The sequence below is a fragment of the Mustela lutreola genome, chromosome X, assembly GCF_030435805.1.
Source record: "Mustela lutreola isolate mMusLut2 chromosome X, mMusLut2.pri, whole genome shotgun sequence".
Classification (NCBI taxonomy): Eukaryota; Metazoa; Chordata; class Mammalia; order Carnivora; family Mustelidae; genus Mustela; species Mustela lutreola.
The window spans coordinates 41,703,708-41,727,432 of record NC_081308.1 but is presented as its reverse complement, the minus strand read 5'-3'; the positions used below and the strand labels follow the sequence as shown (position 1 = coordinate 41,727,432).

Sequence of the window (23,725 nt, the reverse complement as noted above, 5' to 3'; positions counted from 1 at the left end):
CCTATGGTTCAGAGGGAAAAGCGAGAGAAGGCAAAGAGATTAGAACAGTTTAGAGCTGATAAGTAATGAAGACATATAATCTGAACTCTCTTTCCCCTGCCAGGATTCCCCTTAACAGACTTGGGTTTCTTCTTCTGGTTAGACTCACTGTCCAGACCTCCTCCATAGTGGATATGAATCCCCAGGATTCAAATCCCATATCTCTCATTTATTTAGCAATTTGATTTCAGCAAGACGCATAACCTCTGTGCTGCTGTTTTCTCATCTGTGAAACATGGTTGGTAATGATGGCCACCTTTTAAGGTTTAGTGAGGATTAAATGAGCTATTATGTGTGAAGCACTGGGAATGGGGCCTGGCGCATTATAAATGGTATATAATTATTTCGTATGTAGTAAGCACTTTAGAAGAATTTTATATGACTACACTATTACTATTTACATGATTGTCATATGGACTCTTCCATTTCTTTTTTTTTTTTAAAGATTTTATTTATTTATTTGACAGAGAGAAATCACAAGTAGATGGAGAGGCAGGCAGAGAGAGAGAGAGGGAAGCAGGCTTCCTGCTGAGCAGAGAGCCCGATGCGGGACTCGATCCCAGGACCCTGAGATCATGACCTGAGCCGAAGGCAGCGGCTTAACCCACTGAGCCACCCAGGCGCCCTTCCATTTCTGTGTTCACCTCATCTGAACTACATGTACCCCCTACCCTCTGCTAATTGTCCTTCGTGTCATTTTTACTTTTTTCTTTTTCTTTTTAGACGAAGATATTGGGGGGAAGCAACACCAGAGAATTGCTGGGAAAGTTTCATTGCACTGTGAGAAATTTGGTCAACCCATAGGAGAAGATCCATTGTGTTCCATTTTAGAAGAATTGTGGCAAAACAACAGCCAGCTAGAGAGATATCGGGAGAGCCAGAATCACCCTTTAAGTCATGTGAAAGTGTTGATTAAGGAGAGGGGCTATGAATGTAAGAATATTGAAAAAATAATCCATGTGAGTACCAAGCTTGTTCCTTCAATTAAAAGTCTCCGTAACTATGACCCATTTGGAAAGAGTCTGAAGCATACTTTAAACTTACACAATCATAATAAAAGCAATGCAACAAAGAAGCTTGATAAGATTTTTGGAAATGATAATAATTTTGCCCCTAGCTCTTCGTCTGCTGAGACTGTGAGTACAGGGGCAAATTCCTGTGACATTAATCAACGTGGAAAACATCTTGGCAACAAACAAACTCTCATCCACCATCAGACAATTCAGACTGGGGAGCAACTGCCTGTATGTACTGAGTGTGTAAAGAGCTTCCCCCAAAAGCCCCATCTCTCTGAGCATCAGAGAATTCATGCTGAGGAAAAATCCCATGAATGTCATAAAAGCCACAAAGCCCTCAGGCAGAAGCCACCAATTAATGTACCTCAAAGTGCTTATACCGGAGACAAACCCTATATATGTACTCAATGTGAGAAGGCCTTTACTCTCAAGTCGAACCTCATTACACATCAGAAAATTCATACTGGGCAGAAACCCTATAAATGCAGTGAATGCGGAAAAGCCTTTTTCCACAGATCCTATCTCTTTAGACACATGAGAATCCATACGGGAGAAAAACCATACGAATGCCGTGAGTGTGGAAGAGGCTTCTCCCAGAATTCAGACCTTACCATACATCAGAAAACTCATACGGGAGAGAAACACTACGCGTGCAGCGAATGTGGGAAAGCCTTCACCAGAAAGTCAGCACTCAGAATGCATCAGAGAATCCACACAGGAGAGAAACCCTACGTATGCCCTGAATGCGGGAAGGCCTTCATCCAGAAATCCCACTTCAACACACATCAGAGAATCCATACCGGTGAGAAGCCTTACGAATGCAGCGAGTGCGGAAAGTCGTTCACTAAGAAGTCACAGCTCCACGTGCATCAAAGAATTCACACAGGGGAAAAACCCTATATATGTACAGAATGTGGAAAGGTCTTCACACACAGGACAAACCTCACTACACATCAGAAAACTCATACTGGAGAGAAACCCTATACGTGTGCTGAATGTGGCAAGGCTTTCAGCGACCAGTCAAATCTCATTAAACACCAGAAAACGCACACTGGAGAGAAACCCTATAAATGCAACGGCTGTGGAAAAGCCTTCATATGGAAGTCACGCCTCAAAATACATCAGAAATCTCATATCGGAGAGAGACACTATGAATGCAGCGAATGTGGGAAAGCCTTCATCCAGAAATCGACACTAAGTGTGCATCAGAGAATCCACACTGGAGAGAAACCCTACGTTTGTCCTGAATGCGGGAAGGCCTTCATCCAGAAATCCCACTTCATTGCACATCATAGAATCCACACCGGGGAGAAGCCTTACCAGTGCAGTGACTGTGGAAAGTGCTTTACTAAGAAGTCACAGCTTCGTGTGCATCAGAAGATTCACACAGGGGAGAAACCCAATATATGCGCCGAATGTGGAAAGGCCTTCACTGACAGGTCCAATCTGATAACACACCAGAAAATCCACACTAGAGAGAAACCCTATAAATGTAGCGACTGCGGAAAAACCTTCACTTGGAAGTCCCGCCTCACTATCCATCAGAAATCTCATACTGGAGAGAGACACTATGCATGCGGTAAATGCGGGAAAGCCTTCATCCAGAAAGCAACGTTAAGCATGCATCAGATTATTCATACTGGAAAGAAACCCTATGCCTGTACAGAATGTCAGAAGGCCTTCACCGACAGATCGAATCTCATTAAGCACCAGAAAACTCACAGTGGAGAAAAAGTATAAAGCCACCGACTGAAAAGGCCTTCAGCTGGGACTCAGACCTGGGGATACATCAGAGGTCTCAGAGTAGGGAAGAGGAGTGCCAGATGCTGTGATCAGGGGTGTGGGGTTGGGGCGGGGGAGTGGGCATGATGGCCCACAGCTTAAGGGAACAGAAGGCAAACAAAGCCAAGTGTCCTTCAGCCAATTGGAAATAGAAACACTGGCACCACCAGTTGATGTGCAATTATATGCAGAGGGAAACAATTTGATAAGGGATTTGGGCCATAGTCCTTTGGAGAACCTCAAGCTCCTGCAAACAGTAGAAAGACAGACCCCAGGAGATGACTTGTAATCTCCTATGTTTCACTTTTTGGATTGTATAAATTCAGCACTGATTGGTTCTTCATATCCTGGGATGCAGAAGTGCTTAATACCAGCCACCTTGTTTTCTAATGTCTCGGGTGGGGAGAAAAGTGTTCATTGTCCAAACTCCCTTGGAGCACCAAAGTCAAGGCAAAAACCTACTGGGAAGACAGATCTGTGAGGAGAAGCCAGAAGTTTTTGTGATTATTGACATTTAAGACCCAGAAAAGATGGCCACGAGGCACTGTTCTTTCTCTTCCCTTCTCCAGAGTATATATTTAAAAAACGAAATGGAATTCTAATGACTTTATATATTGGCAAATTAGGCATAGCTGTAGCCAGTGTTACAGGAATATAGTTATTAAACCTTACAGACATCTAAAGGTGGCAGTTTATTCCCTCATTACTTCCATGCTGTGGCCACAGGTGATTCACATCCAAAAAAGGCATGCATACTTTCTGACCTGTACACCAAAAGCTAGCTTTCATGTAGCCCACAGACCACAGACTTCTCATCCCCTTAGTAACTGACCCTAAAACAATGACACTGAGCCACGACACACTGGACTTCTGGCCTCATCTACTGAAGCTTCTGCTTTCTTTAGGTTTCCTGTTTAAAAGGAGTGGTTGATTAATTGGGTTTCAAGACATAACATTGTGATTTTGTTTTTCTTTCAATTTGGTAAGATACATTCATTTTCTACAAGCACATGAAGAGCAGAATTGTGTTGATTGCTATGGGATAAAGTCATGTTGCACTGTATTTGTTTAGTCTAAGATACAATTATAGTTGAACAGCTAGAAGACTTCTCTAGAAAAAGCACTGCTTTTTTTAAAACACTGATCTAAAGACACTTTCTCATTTTCCCTTAAATGGTTTTTATGATACTCATAAGAAAAGGGGCTTTCTAACATGCAAATTTACCTGATTTTTAAACCTTTTTATTAACATATAATGCAGACAGAAAATGCAGCTATCGTAAGCAAACAGCCCAATGGATTCTTACAAACTGCACACACTCAGATCAAGAAACACAACATGCCCAACACACCAGAAGCATTCCCTGTTCTCCCTTCAGGCTTCGTCCCCTCAACTCCCAAGATAAACACTATCTGACTTCTAACAGCATCGATTAGTTTTGTCTGTTTGGTATTTTATGTAAATTGAGTCAAATAATTAAATATATTTCATATTTTAATAATATACTCTTTAGTGTCTATGTTTCCTTCACATTGTAAAGTAAGGGTTCATCCACTTTATTAAATACCCTTGTAGATCATTCATTCATTCTCATGGTCACGATATATTCCATTGTGTGAATTGTAGTATACCACAGTATATCTGTTCCACTGTTGGTGGACATTTGGGTTGTCTGCAGCCTTGGGCTATTGGAAATAGTGGTGCTATAAATATTTTAGTACCCATTTATTAGTGACCATATTTATGAATCTCTGTTAGGCATATTTCCAGACTTTGAACCACCAAATTGTACAGTATCCATATGCTCAGCTTTAGTTTATAAAACTAGTTTTCTAACGGGGCTGTACTAATATACACTCTCACCAGTGCAGTAGATGAGTTCTAGTTGCTCCAGGTTCTTGCTAACACTTGGTATTTTCCATCTTTTTTTTCTTTAGCTTATATAGTCTCCATAATGTTAGTATCTAGTGATATCTCCATGTGATTATAATTTTTATTTCTTCCAATTCCACCATAGCAGCTCCCAAGACAGTTAATGATATCTGAGATCTGAGACCCAGGCGTGGTTCTCACATGCTTCACAGTAAGCAAATACTAAGTTTAAATCTTCCCACACAAAAGAGCCTAAAGCCAGATGGCTTAACAGGTTAATTGCATTAAACATTTATAGGAGAATAATATCGAAGCTCCATAAAATCGTTCAAAAAATAGAGGAAGAAAGAACAATCCCCAAGTCTGTGAGGCCAGTATTACCCTGATACTTGAGCTATACCACCACATAAACACATAACAACAATAACAAACTACAGAGCAGTATTCCTCATGAATACAGATCTAAAAATCCTCAACAAAATATTAGCAAATTGAACCTAACAACATATAAAAGAATTATACATAATGACCAAGTGAGGTTTATTCCATGATGCAAGGCTGCATCAACATTCAAAAATTATTCAATGTAATGATATTAATAAGCTGAGGAAGAAAAGTCACATGATCTGCAGATTCAATACGATTTTATCAAACTTTGAGCAGGCTTTCTTCTCTCCAAAACTGATAAACTAATCTTCAAAATATAGAGAGATGTAGAAAGGATCAAGAATAGCAAATAGGTTGGGGCACCTGGGTGGCTCAGTGGGTTAAGCCTCTGCCTTCGGCTCGGGTCATGATCTTAGGGTCCTGGGATCGAGCCCCGCATCAGGCCCTCTGCTCGGCGGGGAGCCTGCTTCTCTCTCTCTGCCTGCCTCTCTGCCTACTTGTGACCTCTCTCTGTCAAATAAATAAATAAAATCTTTAAAAAAAAAAAAGAATAGCAAAAAGGAATCTGCCAAAGAACAAAGAGGGAGGACATTTGCTGACCAATTTAAAAATTATTATAAAGCTACAGTAATTGAGATAGTATGGTACTGGCATGGGGATAGATCAACAGAACAGAATAGAGTCCAGTAATAAACCCTCATGCTTACTGTAAACATCTTGTTTCTACTTTATTTTTTTTCCACAAAAGAGCGAAAGCAATTCAATGGGGAAAGAAAACCCTTTCAACATTTGGTGGAGGGATAATTAGATATTCACATGCAAAAAGATAAATTTAAATCTTGCTTCACACCATCCTAACAACTCAAAATGGACCACAGACATAAATATAAAAGCTAAAACTATAAAGGTTTTAGTAGAAAACAGGAGACAAGTCTCTGTGACCTTGTTTTAGACAAGAAATTCTTAGATAGGACACAAATAACATGCTCCATAAGGAAAAAAATAATAAACTGGACTTCAGCAAACCCAAAACCGAAAAGTTTGTCCTTCAAAAGACACCACCAAGGAAATGAAAAGACAAAACAGACTGGGAGAAAACATTTGTAAGTTCTATGTCTGATAAAGGACTTGTATGCAGGATATATAAAAAACTCCTACAACTTGATTAAAAAAAAAAAGACAAACAACCCATTTTAAAAATGGGCCAAAGATTTAAAGAGACCTTAAGCACATAAAGAAATGCCCAACATCATTGGTTATTAGGGAAATTCTCATGAAAACCACAATAAGATACCCCTTTGCATGCACTAAAATGGTTATAATAAAGACTATCATAACAAATGTTGGCAAATACATGGAGAGTTAGGAACTTTCATACATTTCTGGTGTAAATGCATTAAAGTGGTATAACCACTTAAGAAAAGTGTCATTTTCCTTAAAAGTTCATCATAAGTTTACCATAGGACCCAGCGATGTCACTGCTAGGATCTGCCCAAAAGATACGTAATGTGTTCACGCAAACACTTGCACCAGTTCATAACAGCATTATTTATACCAGGCAAAGAGTAGAGACAATCCAAATGTTCATCAACTGGCAAACGATACACAAAATATGATGCATTCAACAATAAAAGGAAACAAACACTAATAAACACTACAACATGGGTGAACCTCAAAAATACTACGCTAAGTGAAAGAAGCAAGACACAAAAGATCAAGGATCGTATTTGTATATTGTATTTCTATGGAATTTCCGGAAAAATCTATAAAGATCTGTAGACTAGTGGTTGTCTGGGGGTGAAAATGGGAATGGTCATTAACTGTAAATTAGTACAGGAATCTTACTGGGGTGATATAGATGTCCTAGAACTTGATTGTGGTGATGCTTTCATGACTGGGTAAATTTAATGAAGGTCATTGAGGTGATCCTTAATTCCATTCCTTTTTGAACACCTGCATTCCCTGCCGTACCATCTGTAGCCCCTACAGCTAGACTGAACTGTTCTTGTCTTGGAGCCTGTTGGACATTTAAGAATAAACTTTTGTTTTGAAAAAAGTCCTTGAACTGTACAATTTAAATAATGGAATGTAAATTATACCTCAATAAAGTTTTCTTTTTCAGAGTTTGTTTTGCCTGTTCTAGCTCCTTTACATTTCCATATGAATTGTAGAGTAAGTTTGTCCATTTCAATAACAACAACAAAGCTGCTGTGGTTTTGATTTGGATTAATTTGAATCTATAGATCAATTTGGGGATAATTGAAATCTTAACACTGTTTTCTGACTCATAAATAGGTATCTCTCTCAATTTTTAAAAAGATTTATTTATTTATTTATTTGACAGACAGAGATCACAAGTAGGCAGAGAGGCAGGCAGAGAGAGAGGAGGAGGCAGGTTCCCTGCTGAGCAGAGAGCCCGAAGTGGGGCTCGATCCCAGGACTCTGGGATCATGACCTGAGCCGAAGGCAGAGACTTTAACCCACTGAGCCACCCAAGCGCCCCTAATCTCTTGATTTCCTTAAGTATTCTTTAATGTTGTTACATTTTATTACATTTGTCATTTTGGGGTTTTGTTTTGTTTTGTTTTTAAAGACTTTATTCATTTGTCAGAGAGACAGAGAGAGAGCACAAGCAGGGGGAGCAGCAGGCAGAGGCAGAAACAGTCTCCCCCCTCAGCAAGGACTTGGGGCATCTGGGTGGCTTAGTGGGTTAAAGCCTCTGCCTTTGGCTCAGGCCCTGGTCTCAAGGGCCTGCTTCCCCTTCTCTCTCTGCCTGTCTCTCTGCCTACTTGTGATCTCTCTCTGTCAAATAAATAAATAAGATCTTTAAAAAAAAAAGAAGAAGAAGAAGAAAAAGAAGCAGTCTCCCCCCTGAGCAAGGACTTGATCCCAGAACCCTGGGATGATGACATTAGCCAAAGGTACACAGGTCTTTCACATCTTCTGACAAATTATTCCCTAAGTTTTTCATATTTTTCATGCTTTTTTACTTCATGTCTTCTTGTTTCTACTTTATTGTGTGATATTGGGTTGTTGTTGTTGTTTTTTTTAACTTAAATTTCTTTTTTTAAAGTAGCTTCTCTACACCCAACATGGGACTTGAACTCACATCCCTGAGATCAAGAGTTGCATGCTCAACTGACTGAGCCAGCCAGGCACCCCTTTAAATTACTAGTATATAGAAACTCAGTTGATGTTTATGTTTATCTTGTGCAGAAGTTAGAGGAAAGAGCCCCCACACAAGACTGCCCTCACTTATGACAGCAACAGCAAGTTCAAGGGTCTCTAAGACCACCCTCTCTGTTTCAATAATTCACTAGCTGGATTCTCAGAACTCACCGAAAGCTGTTAATACTCACAGTTACGTTTTATTACAGCTGGAGGATAGACATTAAAATCAGTCAAGGGAAGAAGGGAATGGAGCACAGTCCTGGAAGGTAAGCTTCCAGTTGGAAGGAAGAGCTTCCAGTTGTCCTCTCCCCATGGAGACATTATTCTCCTGGCCTTGATAAGTGAAAACAGCATGGAGTACTGCCAACCAGTATTCAAGCCTTCAATGGGCTCCATCATGTAGGCATGGTTGACTGCTCACATGGCTGATTTCGGTTTCCAGCCCTCAGGAGGCCAAGCTTCATGCAACAAAGCCCCCACACTTCATTATGTTGTTCATATGGCTCTGACCCTCACCCTAAATCACCTAGTTACTATCTGGAAGGCATGAGACCCCCAGGTAAACAAAGACATTCCTATCAGGCACGACATTCCAAGGGCCTAGAGATTATTTTACAGAAGCTGAAGGCAAAGGCAAGACTTCTCTTTGAATAAGCTTTAATTATTTACCATACAGGCCACCCCCCAACCTTTGGCCAATGCTCTTTCACAGCAAAATATATTTACCTGAACTTGTGATGAACTATTTATCATAGAAATTAGCTAATGGTTACTGAAGTCCAGTTCTTCAAGCCATTTTCCATCGGGGGGAAAATAAAGCCTTTAGCTCAATTACTCAATATATTTGACCACCAGTATATATAATATATATAATAGTATAATCTTAACCATAATGCCAACATTACACATCATAGTATAGTAGTAGAGGTGAACTATGTACACATTAACCCTATAATCAACAATAAGGTATTGTACATTTAAAATTTTGCATCTCTCCTGTTAAGGGTTCTTTTCCAAATTAAAATAAATGTTTTTAAAATGAAGGAAGAGAGGTGCCTGGCTGGCTCAGTCGGTAGAGCATGGGACCTTTGATCTTGGGGTTGTGAGTTTAAGCCCTATGTTGGGTGTAGAGATAACTTAAAAATAAAAAAAAAAAAAACTTTTAAAAAATAAATAAAAATTAAAAAATAAAAATGAAGGAAGAATAAAGACATTCTCGGATTAACACTCAGATTCTTGAAACTATAAATTTACCTCATACCAAATTTAGGAAATTTTTGGCAGTTATTTATTTGGGTAGTTCTTTAGTCATGCCCTAGTTCTCCTCTCTTCCAGGACTCGGATGACAGGATCATTAAATACTGCGTGATTGTCTCACGAGTCCCCTGAGGATCTGTTCATTTAAAAAATTCTATTTCCTCTCTGTTGCTGAGATGGGGTAGTTTCTAGTCTCCTATCTTCCAGCTCCCTGATTCCTTCATTGGTTCCCCCAGTGAGCTTGTCTTTTGAGGTCTTCATTCCTGGCTATTGTATTTTTCAATTCTAAATTTCCATGTGGTTTATATATGTATATTTCTGTATCTTTGATGAGACTTTCCATTTTTTTGCTGAGAGGCTATTTTTTCATTTGTTTCAAGTGTTCTTTTTCTTTTTTTTTTTTTTAAGATAGATTTATTTATTTATTTATTTATTTGACAGAGAGAGACACAGAGAGAGGGACCACAAGCAGGGGGAGTGGGAGAGGGAGAAGCAGGCTTCCTGCATGGAGCAGGAAGCCCAACACGGGGCTCAATCCCAGGACCCCGGGATCATGACCTGAGCTGAAGGCAAATGCTTAACGACTGAACCACCCAGATGCCCTGGTTTCAAGCGTCCTTTTTGTTCACTAAAGCATTTTTTTAGTTTTATGGTTTTATTAACACAAATATGACATGAACATGAGCTGTCTGTTCATTTTCTTCACTTCGCAGCCTGGCATTGGGATTGGTGACACGGATGGACAGCTGGGCTGCTCTTTCTACAGTGGCTCGGCCGTTCTTGGAGGAGACATTGTGAGCAGCCTGGGCGCAGAAAGATTTGCTGCACATCAGCAGCACCTGACATAGACTAGGAACTTCCGGAAGCCACTGGGCAGTGTGTGCTCTGTTTTCTTGTTGCTTCTGTAACTGATGTTGGGCATCAAGGTTGGGCCTTTGATTCTTCTGCTCACCCTATTGTCAATACCTCTGGGTTTTCAGCAGTTGTGCTTAATTTTGACCTATCAGTCTGACTGGTCCCGGATGAACTTACTTCTTGGTCCTCTTTCTAATGATCTTAGGCTTCACGAGGGTTCTGAGGGCGGCCATGATACCAAGTAGGAGACAGCTGCCATCTCTGCAGGGAGCACCAAGGAAAAGGAACCATTTTTATTACAGCTGCTTAAAATCTTTGAAAGATAGTGTCAGGTAATTTGTCATCTTTGTGTTCACATGTATTGATTTTTTTTTTCATTCAGTTTGATATATTCCTGGTTCTTGGTATGACAAGTGATTTCCAATTGAAAGCTGAACATTTTATGTACGTTATGAATCTCTGGTTCTTACTTAAGCCTTCTTTTTATTTTTAAAAATTTTTTGAATTAGTGAATATATTTATTTTGTATTTTTTAAATTAACACATAATGTATTATTTGTTTCAGGGGGTACAGGTCTGTGAATCACCAGTCTTACACAATTCACAGCACTCACCATAGCACATAACCTCCCTAGGGTCCATCACCCAGACACCCCATCCCTCTCACCCCCCTCCCCTCCAACAACCCTCAGTTTGTTTCCTGAGATTAAGAGTCTTTATGGTCTGTCTCCCTCTTGGGTTTCGTCTTGTTTCATTTTTCCCACCCTTCCCCTATGGTCCTCTGTCTTGCTTCTCAAATTCCTCAAATAAGTGAGATCATATGATAATTGTCTTTCTCTGATTGACTTGCTTTGCTTAGCACAACACCCTCTAGTTTCATTCACGCCATTGCAAATGGCAAGATTTGGGGGTTTTTTGATGGCTGCATAGTATTCCATTATATACATATGTATATGTATATGTATATGTATATGTATATGTATATATATCCATTCTTCTGTTGATGGACATCTAGGTTCTTTCCATAGTTTGGCTATTGTGGACATTGCTGCTATAAACATTGGGGAGCAGGTGCCCCCTTTGGATCACTACATTTATATCTTTGGGGTAAATACCCAGTACTGCAATTGCTGGGTCATAGGGTAGCTCTAGTTTCAACTTTTCAAGGAACCTCCATGCTGTTTTCCAGAGTGACTGCACCAGCTTGCATTCTCACCAACAGTGTAGGAGGGTTCCCCTTTCTCCACGTCCTCACCAACATCTGTTGTTTCCTGACTTGTTAATTTTAGCCATTCTGACTGGTGTGAGGTGGTATCTCACTGTGGTTTTGATTTGTATCTCCCTGACGCCGAGTGATGTGGAGCACTTTTTCATGTGTCTGTTGGCTATCTGGATGTCGTCTTTGCAGAAGTGTCTGTTCATGTCCTCTGCCCGTTTCTTGATTGGATTATTTGTTCCTTGGGTGTTGAGTTTGATAAGCACTTTATAGATTTTGGATACTAGCCCTTTATCTGTCATTTGCAACTAACTTGCCCATGCTGTCAGTTGTCTTTTAATTTTGTGGACTGTTTCCTTTGTTGTGCAAAAGGTTTTGATCTTGATGAAGTCCCAATAGTTCATTTTTGCCTTTACTTCCCTTGCCTTTGGTGAAGCTTCTAGGAAGAAGTTGCTGTGGTTGAGGTTGTGAGCCTTCTTTTTAAACTGGCTTTTTCTGATACCATTCCAGCAGGGAAAATGAGTGGAGGGTGCTAGTTTGCTAATGCCAGGTATGGGAAGGAGTCTAGCTTCCCCACTTGGCCTCTGTTGATAACAGAGAGGGGAGGCTCCTTGCTACTGTTGGGTAGGGCTTGGAGTTCCGCTCACAGGTAGGGCTCCACTTATATTTCCCTGAGTGGAAGGGGCAGCCGTGCCTCCTTTCTGCTCTCTGTATGGCCTCCAGTGATATGACCCTGGGGGGAAAGAGAGAGGTGACTTGACACTGCCAAGTGAGAGAGCAAGTTGAGGCTCCCCACATGGGTCTCCACTGACACCACATAGGGGAAGGCTTGTTACAACCCGGTCAAGACAAAAGTGCTAGCTCTGTAATCAGTCTTTTCTGAGACCACCTTGGCAGGGGTTTGGCATGAATTCACAGCATCTAGAGGGTGAAAACATAAGCTCCTCGCTTGGCATCTGTTGGTGGAGGTGGGAATTAGGTCACATCTTTTTCTACACTGTTTTGATTCAATAATGTAACAATTTTCTAAAAGTTTACTATCTCTTGGGGCTGCCCATTTCCTGGTTCTTTGACAAAAGAAAGAAGGCTTCGGTTACGGTCATTTGTCTTGTTTGGGTCCATTGGCATTTCTAGGTTGCTAGGTTGCAGTCTCAAATGCATGAAGAAAAAAATCCATAGAACTCACCAGTGTGCTCTTTTTTGGGTTCTGATCCCTCGTTAGTCTGCATTCTTCCCCCTACCTTTCAGAGTCATCTTACGTTTGCTTTTATGAATATTACTTCCAGGGGCTTTTTGTACTCCAGGGGAGAGACAGGGAAAAAGGCATCTACTCCGTTTTCCCAGAAGTGGAAATCCTCTACATTTTTTCCATGTCTCTACTAACTTTCTGAGGATATGCAATACATTTGTTCATTCATTCATTAAATAAGTCCAAACTCTTACTGTGTGATTAATGGTTGAAATCCTTAAGATGAACTCGATGCTGCACATTGTTCCCTCATGGAATCCACGCCAGAGTCTGCAGCATACAATTTTTAGGTCCATCATTTGACCAACTGGTCCCAGTGGTATTTCACCTTTTAGCTTTGGCACTACAGTTACACTTTCCCTTCCTCTTGGCAGGATAACCACATTTGCCACAGGTCAGCTTCCGAATGTGGTAGGCCCTCAAGCCACAGCGCAGAACAATGTGTGTGTCTTACTACAATGCTTTCCAAATGATGAAGTCCCCTTCGTCATCTTGTTTAGGTGGCCACCACCAAAGAGCTGGGGAGAGAAGCCACTGTGCAATAAATTTATAATAATTATTTTATATCCTTATTTGTTAATTCTAACATGTATGTCCGCTCTGGGTGAGTTGATCAATTGCTTGATTAGTCTCACTACATGTGCTGGTTTCCTACCTCTTTGTGTACTTATTGATTGTTGACTGAATGCCATTGTGGATTTTACTTGGTTGACTGGATACTTGTACATTTTTTATAAACTATTTTGAGTTTTATTCTGGGACACAAGTAAGTTCCATGGAAAGTTTTATCCTTATATAAGGTCTTCCTCATATAATTTTTAGGTGTATCTGGAGCAGAGGTCAACCTAGGGCCAATTACTCCCCACTACTGGGGCAAGAGCTTCTGGAATTGTTTATGCAGTGCCTTATTTTTCCAGTCTGGTTGGTGATTACGGCACTATTACAAGCCATGAATGGCCCCATTTCCTCTTATCCTTTTAGATGGCTCTCTCACTGACCTCAGTTCCCTCACCCACGTGTGCTGATCAATACTTTATTGAACACTCAAAGAGGACCCTAGAGGGATCACTTGGTGCTTCTCTCTGCAGTTTTCTCCCTTCTGGTGGTTTGTCCTATGAATCCTAGCTGCCTTCTCCTCCTTAGACTCTCAGTTCCTTCTCAAGTCAGGGAGAATTCACCAGGCTTTTCCTCAGTTCCCCCTCTCTGTGCGATGCCCTGGGATGTCTCTCAAGGAAGTATGCTAGAACAATCAGACGCTCACTTTATTTGTTTCCCTTTCCTCGGGGATCACTGTTGTTCATTGCCTGATACCCAGTGCCTTGAAAACTGTGGATTGTTGTTGTTGTTGTTTTTTCCATGCATTTTGTCTGTTTTGTTTGTTTGTTTGTTCCAGGCCTAAGGGAAATCTGGTCTCTGTGACTCCATCCTGGCTGAAATAAGTCATGGAAGAAAATTTATAAATGTGACGTTTTGTCAGTGGAGGTCACCAGTATGAGATATACTTGAGTTAGTGTGATTGTTATGAATAGGGAATACTGTAATCTGGGTTTGAGACAATATGCCAATGAACTTGTATCAGTGAACGTGGAATTTGTATCTATTAAGTGCTCATCAGTGTGGGATATATGGGGAAGTATTTAAGAAAGAGGAGATATATTAATGTAGGTTGTCACTAAGAAATATTCTCCAGTATGTGAAAATTTGTGAATATATTCAACTGAGATTTTCAATGTAAAAAATTCCAGTGGGCAGGCATTTACTACACTTGATCTTAGCCAAAGGGCCGAGAAGTGATAGGCAGGCATTTACAAATCAGATCTGTAAACTGGGTTGTCAATGAGAGATCTGCTTAATGAGGATTTAGGAACAAAGAGATTTTTCACCAGTGATCATCAGTGGAGTTTTACGGGTTGGGTGCAGTATTTATGAATATAGATCCTGATAAATGTGGACCTACCAATCAGGGATACATTGATAGGCGTGCGTGAATGGGGAGATATACAATAGGTATTGTGTTTTTTGTTTGTTTTTAAAGATTTTTATTTATTTATTTGACAGAGAGAGAGCATGTGAATGCACAAGCAGGGGGAGGGGCAGAAGGAGAAGCAGACTCCCTAGTGAACAGGGATCCCGATGCAGGGCTCGATCCCAGGACCCTGGGATCATGACCCGAGCCAAAAGCAGACACTTAACCGGCTGAGCCACCCAGATGTCCCTGTGCAATAGGTGTTGTATAGGCTAATGTAGTATATGTCAACAGGAGTATTGTGATTGGATAGTTGTAAAACCAGCTGAGCAATAGAGCATATGCCAATAGGCAGATGTTTGAAAAATAAGGCAAGGGGCGCCTGGGTGGCTCAGGTGTTAAGCGTCTGCCTTCAGCTCAGGTCATGATCCCAGAGTCCTGGGATCGAGCCCCACATCAGGCTCCCTGTTCAGCGGGAAGCCTGCTTCTCCCTCTCCCATTCCCCCTGTTTGTATTCCCTCTTTTGCTGTATCTCTGTCAAATAAATAAAAAATTTAAAAAAAAGAAAGATAAGGCAATTTGTCATTAAAGTCATAAACGAGTTATACAATCAGGTGGATATTTAAGAATACAGATTTTTTTCAAAGGCAAGCAACAATGGAGTATGTATTGTGATGGTTATCAAAAAAGAGATTTTTTTTTGAGAGAGACAGTGTGTGCAAGGGGAGGAGAGGGGCAGAGGCAGGAGGGAGAGAGAGAATCTTAAGCAGGCTCCACACCCAGACAGAGCCCAACACGGGGCTCGAATTTATGACCCTGAGAACATGACCTGAGCTGAAATCAAGAGTCGAATCCTTAACCAACTGAGCTACCAGGTGCTCCAATAGAGATTTTTAAAACAGGGGTTATATATAGATTTATTAGTTTGTTATGTGCAAAATATCATTGGTGTTTATATTATTCTTTAGTTTTTTTATAATTTCAATTTTAATAAATACAACCTATGTGTTTCAAGTAAATAAACAAACAAATAAAAAATAAACAGTTATTATAATAAGGAATATTCCAGTGGGGATGGCTGGCTGGCTCAGTGGGAAGAGCATGGGACTCTTGATCTCACGGTCATGAGTTCAAGCCCCATGTTGGGTATAGAAATTACTTAAATAAAAACAAAACTTTAGGGGCGCCTGGGTGGCTCAGTGGGTTAAAGCCTCTGCCTTCAGCTCAGGTCATATCCCAGGGTCCTGGGATCGAGCCCCGCATCGGGCTCTCTGCTCGGCAGGGAGCCTGCTTCCTCCTCTCTCTCTCTCTGCCTGCCTTTCTGCCTACTTGTGATCTCTGCCTGCCAAATGAATAAATAAAAAGTCTTTAAAAAAATAAAAATAAAATAAAAATAAAAACAAAACTTTAAAAAAAACAAAAAAAAAAAAAAAAAAAAAGAAAGGGCTCCTGGGTGGCTCAGTTGGTTAGGCATCCAACTCTTGATTTCAGCTCGGGTCATAATCTCAGATTTGGGAGACAGAGCCCCCTTGCTGGGCTCTGCACTGGGTATGGAGCCTGCTTTAGATTCTCTCTCCCTCTCCCGCTGCCCCTCCTCCACTTCTCTCTTTTTCTCTCTTAAAAAAAAAAGAAAGAAAGAAAGAAAGAAAAAAGAGGGGCGCCTGGGTGGCTCAGTGGGTTAAAGCCTCTGCCTTTGGCTCGGGTCATGATCTCAGGGTCCTGGGATCAATCAAGTCCCACATCGGGCTCTCTGCTTGGTGGGGAACCTGCTTCCCCCTCTCTCTCCGCCTGCCTCTCTGCCTACTAGTGATCTCTGTCTCTCAAATAAATAAATAAAATCTTAAAAAGAAAAGAAATATGCCAACGGGTGTTCATGAATAAGGTTTCTCAATGTCAGACACCTACGGGTGATATGTCAATGGTTTTTATTTCTCAGTGGAGGGATTTGTCAAGAGGGGTCGTGAACAGAAATATCTTAACAGATATTTTTGAATGCAGCAGGTTTTTTTTTTCCCCAAGAGGTTAATGGATGAAAGATTTGCCAATGGGTACGTATTTATGGAAGGGGAGATATACCATAAAGAACCATAAATGGAGATAAGCCAGTGGGACGTTCATGAATAAATAGATAGCACAAAAGTGGCTACAGTAGGCAGAATTCCGAGACTGACCCTCAATATCCTTATCACCCTTACGTAAACTCCTCCCCTTGAATGTGAGTGAGGAAACCTGTGAATATGAAGCCCTGTAACTCCGTGATTGTATTACATTAAGTAGCAAAAGGGATCTTGCCAATGAAATTGAGGTTAAACGGTTGACCATAAAATAGGGAGATTAGGGGCACCTGGGTGGCTCAGTGGGTTAAAGCCTCTGCCTTCAGCTCAGGTCACGATCCCAGGGTCCTGGGATCAAGCCCCGCATCGGGCTCTCTGCTCAGCAGAGAGCCTTCTTCCTCCTCTCTCTCTGCCTGCCTCTCCACGTACTTGTGATCTCTGCCTGTCAAATAAATAAATAAAATCTTTAAAAAAAAAAAATAGGGAGGGACGCCTGGGTGGCTCAGTTGGTTAAGCAGCTGCCTTCGGCTCAGGTCATGATCCCAGAGTCCTGGGATCGAGTCCCACATCGGGCTCCTTGCTCTGCAAGGAGCCTGCTTCTCCCTCTGACTCTGCCTGCCCTTCTGTCTGCCTGTGTTCGCTCTCACTCTCTCTCTCTCTTACAAATAAATAAATAAAACCTTATAAAAAAAATAGGAGATTACCCAGGTGAGCCTAATCTCATTAAGCACAGGAGCCCTTCAAAAATGCAGTTTTCTCCCGCTGGTGGCAGAAGAGACATCAGAGAAACAGAAAGCATGAGAAACGTTTGGCACATCCTATTGGCTTCGAAGACAAAGAGGCCCAAGTGGGGAGGCACGCAACTGGCCTCTAAGGGCAGGGAACGAGCCCCGGCTGAGCAAGGAAATGGAAGCCTCAGCACCACAGCGCCAAGACTCTGAATATTCTGCTGATAACGTGAATAAGGTTGGAAATGGGTTCTTCCTGTGAGCCTCCAGGTAGGAGCTCAATGTGGTCAGCTTCGGTTTCGTGAGACCACTAAACAGAGAATTCAGCCAAGCGCTCCTGAACTTTGGACCTACAGAACTGTGAGTTAATAAACGGATGTTGTTCTGCTGCTCAGTTTGGGGTAATTTGTTACATAGCAACAGGAACCTAATAAAGTATTCGCCAGTTGGGTATTTATGAAAGAGGGGTTATGCCACAAAGGGGGGACTTTCCAAGGTATTTACCAATGGCTTGGGGATTTGTCGTGTGCAATCTCTGCCAACAGCTGAGATTTCTAAACATGGGGATTTGTCTACAATAGGGATTGCCTAAAGGGGAACTAACGGTTGTGGGTTGAATTATGTCCTCCAAAAAGGTAGAGTGACGCCCCAATTCCCAGTACCTTAGAATGTGACCTTACTTGGAAATCGTAACAGGAACATTATCACTGGGGGCGATGGCTGTCCTCAGAAGTCTTTGAAAATGTTGGTATTTGCCAGTGTGGGTATTTACACACCAGAAATTAGTGTATGAGCATCATTCTCTGAAAAAAGGCGTTACAAATGAGCACTTTAATATTTGTAATGTTAGGGGAAAGACCATCAAAATCATGAGTTAAATTAAAGGTACCAGCGTGCATGAAATTATTACTCCTAGTATTATACATTATTTCTAATATTATAAAGTATCATTCCTAATAAAATATTATTTGTAATATTATAAGTAATTTACTAGGATTCATCACTACAAAGTTATAAATTATATTTACTGTTACCACTCATAATAATAAGTAATAAAGAGAGCTGACTAGGTGTCTGGCATTGTTTTAAGCACTTCATGTATATATGACTTCATTTAATATTCACCCTGTTCCTGTGAGTTAGGCATTATTTTTAATCCCCATTTTCCAGATGTAAAAACCGAGGCATAGAGAGATAATATGATTTCTCCAAGGCCACACAGGTAGGACAAGGAAAAGGTAAGATTTCTTAGGCAAAACCGTAAGCAGACACTAATGAAAACTTTTTTCATTAAAAAAAAATCACAAGGACTCAAATTTTAAAATACTGACCCAGTTAAAATCTTTTATTTTTATAATCTTTTTCTTTTTAAAACATTGCTGAGGTGTAAATCACATACAATAAATTTTATCCATTTAATGCGACAATTAAGTTCATTTTAGCATATTCACAAAGTTGTGCAACCATCACAGTAGAATTTTAGAATAGTTTCATCATCCCAAAAAGGAGACCCTGTACCCATTAGCAGTCTACTCCCCACTGCTCCCCCTTCCTCCCACCCCAGCCATAGACAACCACTAAGTTACTTTCTAACTCCACAGTTTTGCCTATTCTGAACATTCCATATAAATGGAGTCATACCATATGTGATCTTTTGTGACTAGCTTCTTTCAAGTAATATTTTCAAACTTCATCTGTGTTGTAGCAGTATCAGTACATCATTCCTTTTGATTACTGAAGAACATTCCACAGTAAAGCTATACTGTATTTTGATTAGCCATTCATCCGTCAAAGGACATTTGTGTTGTTTCCACTTTGGGGTGATGATGAATAATGCTGCTGTGAACATTTGCGTATAGGCTTTTCTATGGGCAGGTTTTCATTTCTCTTGGATGAATACCCAGCATTGCAATTCCTGAATCGTATGGTAACTCTGTTTAACGTTTCTGAGACACTTGCAAACTGTTTTCCAAAATGGCTGCCCCACTTTATGATCTACCAGCAATGTAAAATGGGTTCAATTTTTCCACATCCTCACCAATACTTGTTGCTGTCTACACTTTTTCTTCTAGCCATACTAGTAGGTGTGAAGTGTTATCTCATTGTGGTATTTTTTTTTTCATTGTGGTTTTGATCCCCACGTCCTGATGCCTAATGATGTTGAGCAGTTTTTCTTGTGCTTAGACCATTTCTATAGCTCAATTGGAGAAATTGCTACTCAGATCCTTTGCCCATTTTCAAGTTGTGTTATTTATGTTTTTATTATTGAGTCATAAAAGTTATTTACATGTTCCAGATAAAGGATAAAAATAAAGGATATGTGATTTGTAAATATTTCCTCCCATTCTGTGGGTTTACTTTTTACCTTCTTGACAGTACTGTTTGCAGAACAAAAGTTAATTTTGATGAAATTGAATTTATCTGTTTGTTTTACAGTGTCTGCTTTTGATGTTATATCTAAGAAGCCATTAAGGGACAGGATTTGAATACAGATTTGGCACCAGCATTTGTGTTCTTCATTATACTACATTATCTGTCTAGAAATGAAATCACTGCTATTAATGTTACACAGGAAGTTATTATTATGTGTTTTGTGTTTTGACCTGAAAAAATACACCCATCCATCATCCTCCCACCCTAGCACGGACTTCAGGATTCTGGGTGTGGATTGTGAGGTCCATTTTTTAGGGGAATTACTGAGACTTAGTGGAGGGAAGGGCCACCCATTGAGCTGGACTCCCCTCCCCCCACCCCGTGCTGCACACCTCACAGGGCTGACACCCTCACGTGCTTCCTCTCTGCCATCCGTCTCTCCCAAGCAGAGATTCACACCCAGATGCATGGAATGCTGAGGTGGAGGGTAACTCCCTTTACTTACTTTAGTGGATTTTCTGGAAGGGTATTGGAGGAAATGTGGTGACACCAGGACTACAGATAGCCTGCCAGGAGCCACACAAGGACTCTGAACTAGGAAGCCTCCCTGTAAGGTAAGTTCTCCACGGCGGCCGTAACTAAAGGGAACTACGTGGAAGGAAGGTGATTCCTCTGCAGCCTGACACTCTTCGTTGTCAGATACTCCCAGCCACATCCAGTGGCTACAATGGTCCTTGGTTTTGAGAAACAGTTGGACAAACCAGAAAATAATCAGGTGTGAATATACCTAAGATTGAGGTAACAACTGGGAGGGTTTGGTAAATTATCCCAGGCATTGGAGAACAACCAGAAGCAGCAGGAACAGTCTGTGGCTGAGAAAATATTCCAGGACACGGGGAACAGTCACTGCAGTGATGTGAACCAGTCAAAGAAACTATCAAACAGCCAGAGGGACAGAGAACTGTCCTTGGAGTTAGGGGATAGACATAGAAACTCTAGAATGGCCACAGGAAGTCATTCCTAAATGTTATGCAATAGCCAGAAATACCTAGGAGACAGCCAGAGATAAGGGAACAGTCTCAGGCTGAAGGAATAGCCAGAGAAAAAAGGCAACAGCTGGAGGGGGACAGTGCCTGGACCGGAGGAACAGCAGGATCATCAAACATCTGGAGAGACCACAAAAATAGTCCTTGTATATTTGGAAAATAATCAGAGGGACTGCAAAACAGCCAGAGCAACAGGGGATAGACCCTAAGGATCAGACCACAGCAAGAAAAAAAAAAAGGAAGAAAGAAAAAAGAAAAAGACCAAGGAGTAAGTTCTGAAGTACAAGGAACAGAAAAATAAAGCAGCAGTCCGAGGGATTGGGGAACCACCAGAGTCCAAGGAACAATTGCAAGGATTGAAACAATAGCCAACAAACCAGCATACAGAGATCAGGGAACAATGGCTGGTTCTAATACAGGGTCATCATAAACTGTGGGGAATAATCACAGAGATCAAAGACACTATACTTAGGACTAGTGGGAATTCAACAGACAGTTGTGGGAGCTGATATAGCACCAGCAGGCATAGCTACGGGGGACTACTGGGCATCAAAGACCCTGTCCTAGTGGCTAATACAGGATCGTCTGAACCAGGAAGGGCTCTAATGTAGGGTAGGCTCTAATGAGTCCCAGCCATTCTGATGAGGCTCACGAGGCCAATACACAGCACTAGGGAATGACGGACCAGCATCCACAGGGATGGGTCTAATAAATGAACTGATGCTGAGATAGAGACGTTATCACTTTAGTGGTGCTCCATGGCTAATCAGCAGAGTGACTAATGCTAAGAGCTGATTTTTTTATGATCAAAAACACTTTTTGTGACCAATATAAGTGGATAGTGATGACACTAATTCAGGGTCAGCAGCAGATGCCAAGACTGAGAAGCATGAGGCAAAGATTAATGAACAGTCACAGGGCTGAGGCTACTCTAATGTTAGCATACGCAGTGATGAACTCGAATGTATGGTCAACACGCACTCAGCTGGGGCACCGATGCATTCTGACACTGTACTAGTGGCTCTTGATTGTAACTTAAGAGGGTCAAAGACACTGTACTGATGGCTAAAAGGTGATCAGCAAGTTGAGGCTAATGGGGAATCAGCAGATACCATCCTGGAAGCTCATGGAAGTCTCAGCTCTTGTGGCTAATTGGGGATCAGCAGACAGAGGGAAGGTAGCAGAGTAGGATCTGCAGATACACTGCTGGGGCCTCATGGGTGTCAAAGAACCTACTGTTGGCTAATGGAGGACCAACAGATACCATGAGAGGGGCTAATGTGGGGTCAGCAGACTTGACTGAGGCTTCAACTGGTCAGAGACACAGAACTTGTGGTTAAAGGGAGGAGATTTAGCTGACATAATGATTCAACTGAAGAGAAAAAAAAACGTGATGCATCCTCAAGGAGTTCATACTCTGCTAGTGGCTAATAAATAAAAAGACTCTTTGGGGTACCTGGGTAGCACAGGTGGTTAAGCTTCAACTCGGTTTTGGCTCAGGTCATGATCTCAGGGTCATGAGATGGAGCATTGGGCTCCACACTCAGCCTGAAGTCTGCTTAAGATTCTCTGTCCCTCTCCCTCTGCCCCTCTGCACTGTGCTTATGCTCTCTCCCCCCCCTCACTAATAAATCAATACATCTTTAAAAATCAGTCAATCAAAAGACATTGGCAGATACAATGACAGGCTGTAGTGGGGGGTCAGAAGACACAGTGATGGGGGCTCTTTTAAGCAGACACCACTGGGTCTCAAGGTTAAAAATCTTGAAGCTTGGTAAATAGGGGATCAGAAGACAGAGTGACGTCATCTGAGTTCTGCAGATCCTGTACTGGGGCTCAGAAGGATCAAGCTCACCACACCAGTGGATAATTGAGGAACAGCAGATAGAAACTGGTGCAGTTGTACTGTGCTGTGGGCACATGGTGGGGTCAGACACTGACTACAGGTGGCTGATAAACATCACCATAATGAGCACATCCAATGTGGTTAGAACACATTGGGTTGACTATATCGTATGTTGGCCAAGAGGGAAGCAGTAGACACTGCCGATATGGGTCAACAGACACTACATTCAGTCTAACAGAAGGCGACTAGACATATTACTGTGAGTTAATGGGAGGTCAGCAGTCACCGTGCTGAATCTAAAGGAAGGCAAAAAACCCCCGTGATACTGAGTTAATGGAAGATCGTCAGTCACAAAGCTGGAGGCTAAAGGGGTGAAAAGACACTCTGCTGTGAGCAAAGGGGTCAGCAAAAATTGTAATGGCAGTGAAAAGGGGTGGTGAGACATGATGCTCCGAGCTAACGGGGAGTCAGCAGACTTTGCTGGATCAAAAAGTTGTGATAAGACAAGATATTGTGAGCTGATGGTATAGGTCACTGTACAGACACTGTGCTCTAGGCCCACAGAAGTGAAAAGAAATGCTGTAGGTTAATGGGGCTGACATATCCTGGGGTAAAACCTACTGTGGCGGTGGCTAATGGAGGATCAAGAGGAATTGTGCTTAAGCCATTAGGAGTCAAATACACACAGTAGTGTTGGCAGCGAGGGTGCTAACCGAGGGTAAGCATAAACCATCACGGGGCCTCAGTGAAGGTCACCTTCATGAAGCAAGGCCATTTCAAAAGCCTCCAGAGGACTAAGTCTCCCATTGCCAGTGTTCTTATCTGATCTAGTGGTCAAGATTCCTGGTTTTCTCCCTGGAAGCCCAC

At 41.5% G+C, this 23,725-nt stretch overlaps 1 protein-coding gene and 2 pseudogenes across 5 annotated transcripts in view; 1 reads left to right on the top strand and 2 right to left on the bottom strand.

The window, feature by feature from the left end:
- Nucleotides 1-7,223, top strand: part of ZNF41 (zinc finger protein 41) — a 44,458-nt gene extending 37,235 nt beyond the window's left edge. For all 5 annotated transcript variants that reach the window (XM_059157210.1, XM_059157213.1, XM_059157211.1 and 2 more), the window contains one exon: nt 763-7,223. In XM_059157210.1, coding sequence (XP_059013193.1) covers nt 763-2,795 — 2,033 coding nt within the window. In that variant the 3' untranslated portion in view covers nt 2,796-7,223. The remainder of the gene's footprint in view (nt 1-762) is intronic.
- A 2,949-nt stretch (nt 7,224-10,172) lies between these two features.
- On the bottom strand, nt 10,173-10,613 carry LOC131820929 (large ribosomal subunit protein eL32-like; annotated as a pseudogene).
- A 3,878-nt stretch (nt 10,614-14,491) lies between these two features.
- On the bottom strand, nt 14,492-14,640 carry LOC131822424 (U2 spliceosomal RNA; annotated as a pseudogene).
- Between the last annotated feature and the right edge of the window lie 9,085 nt (nt 14,641-23,725).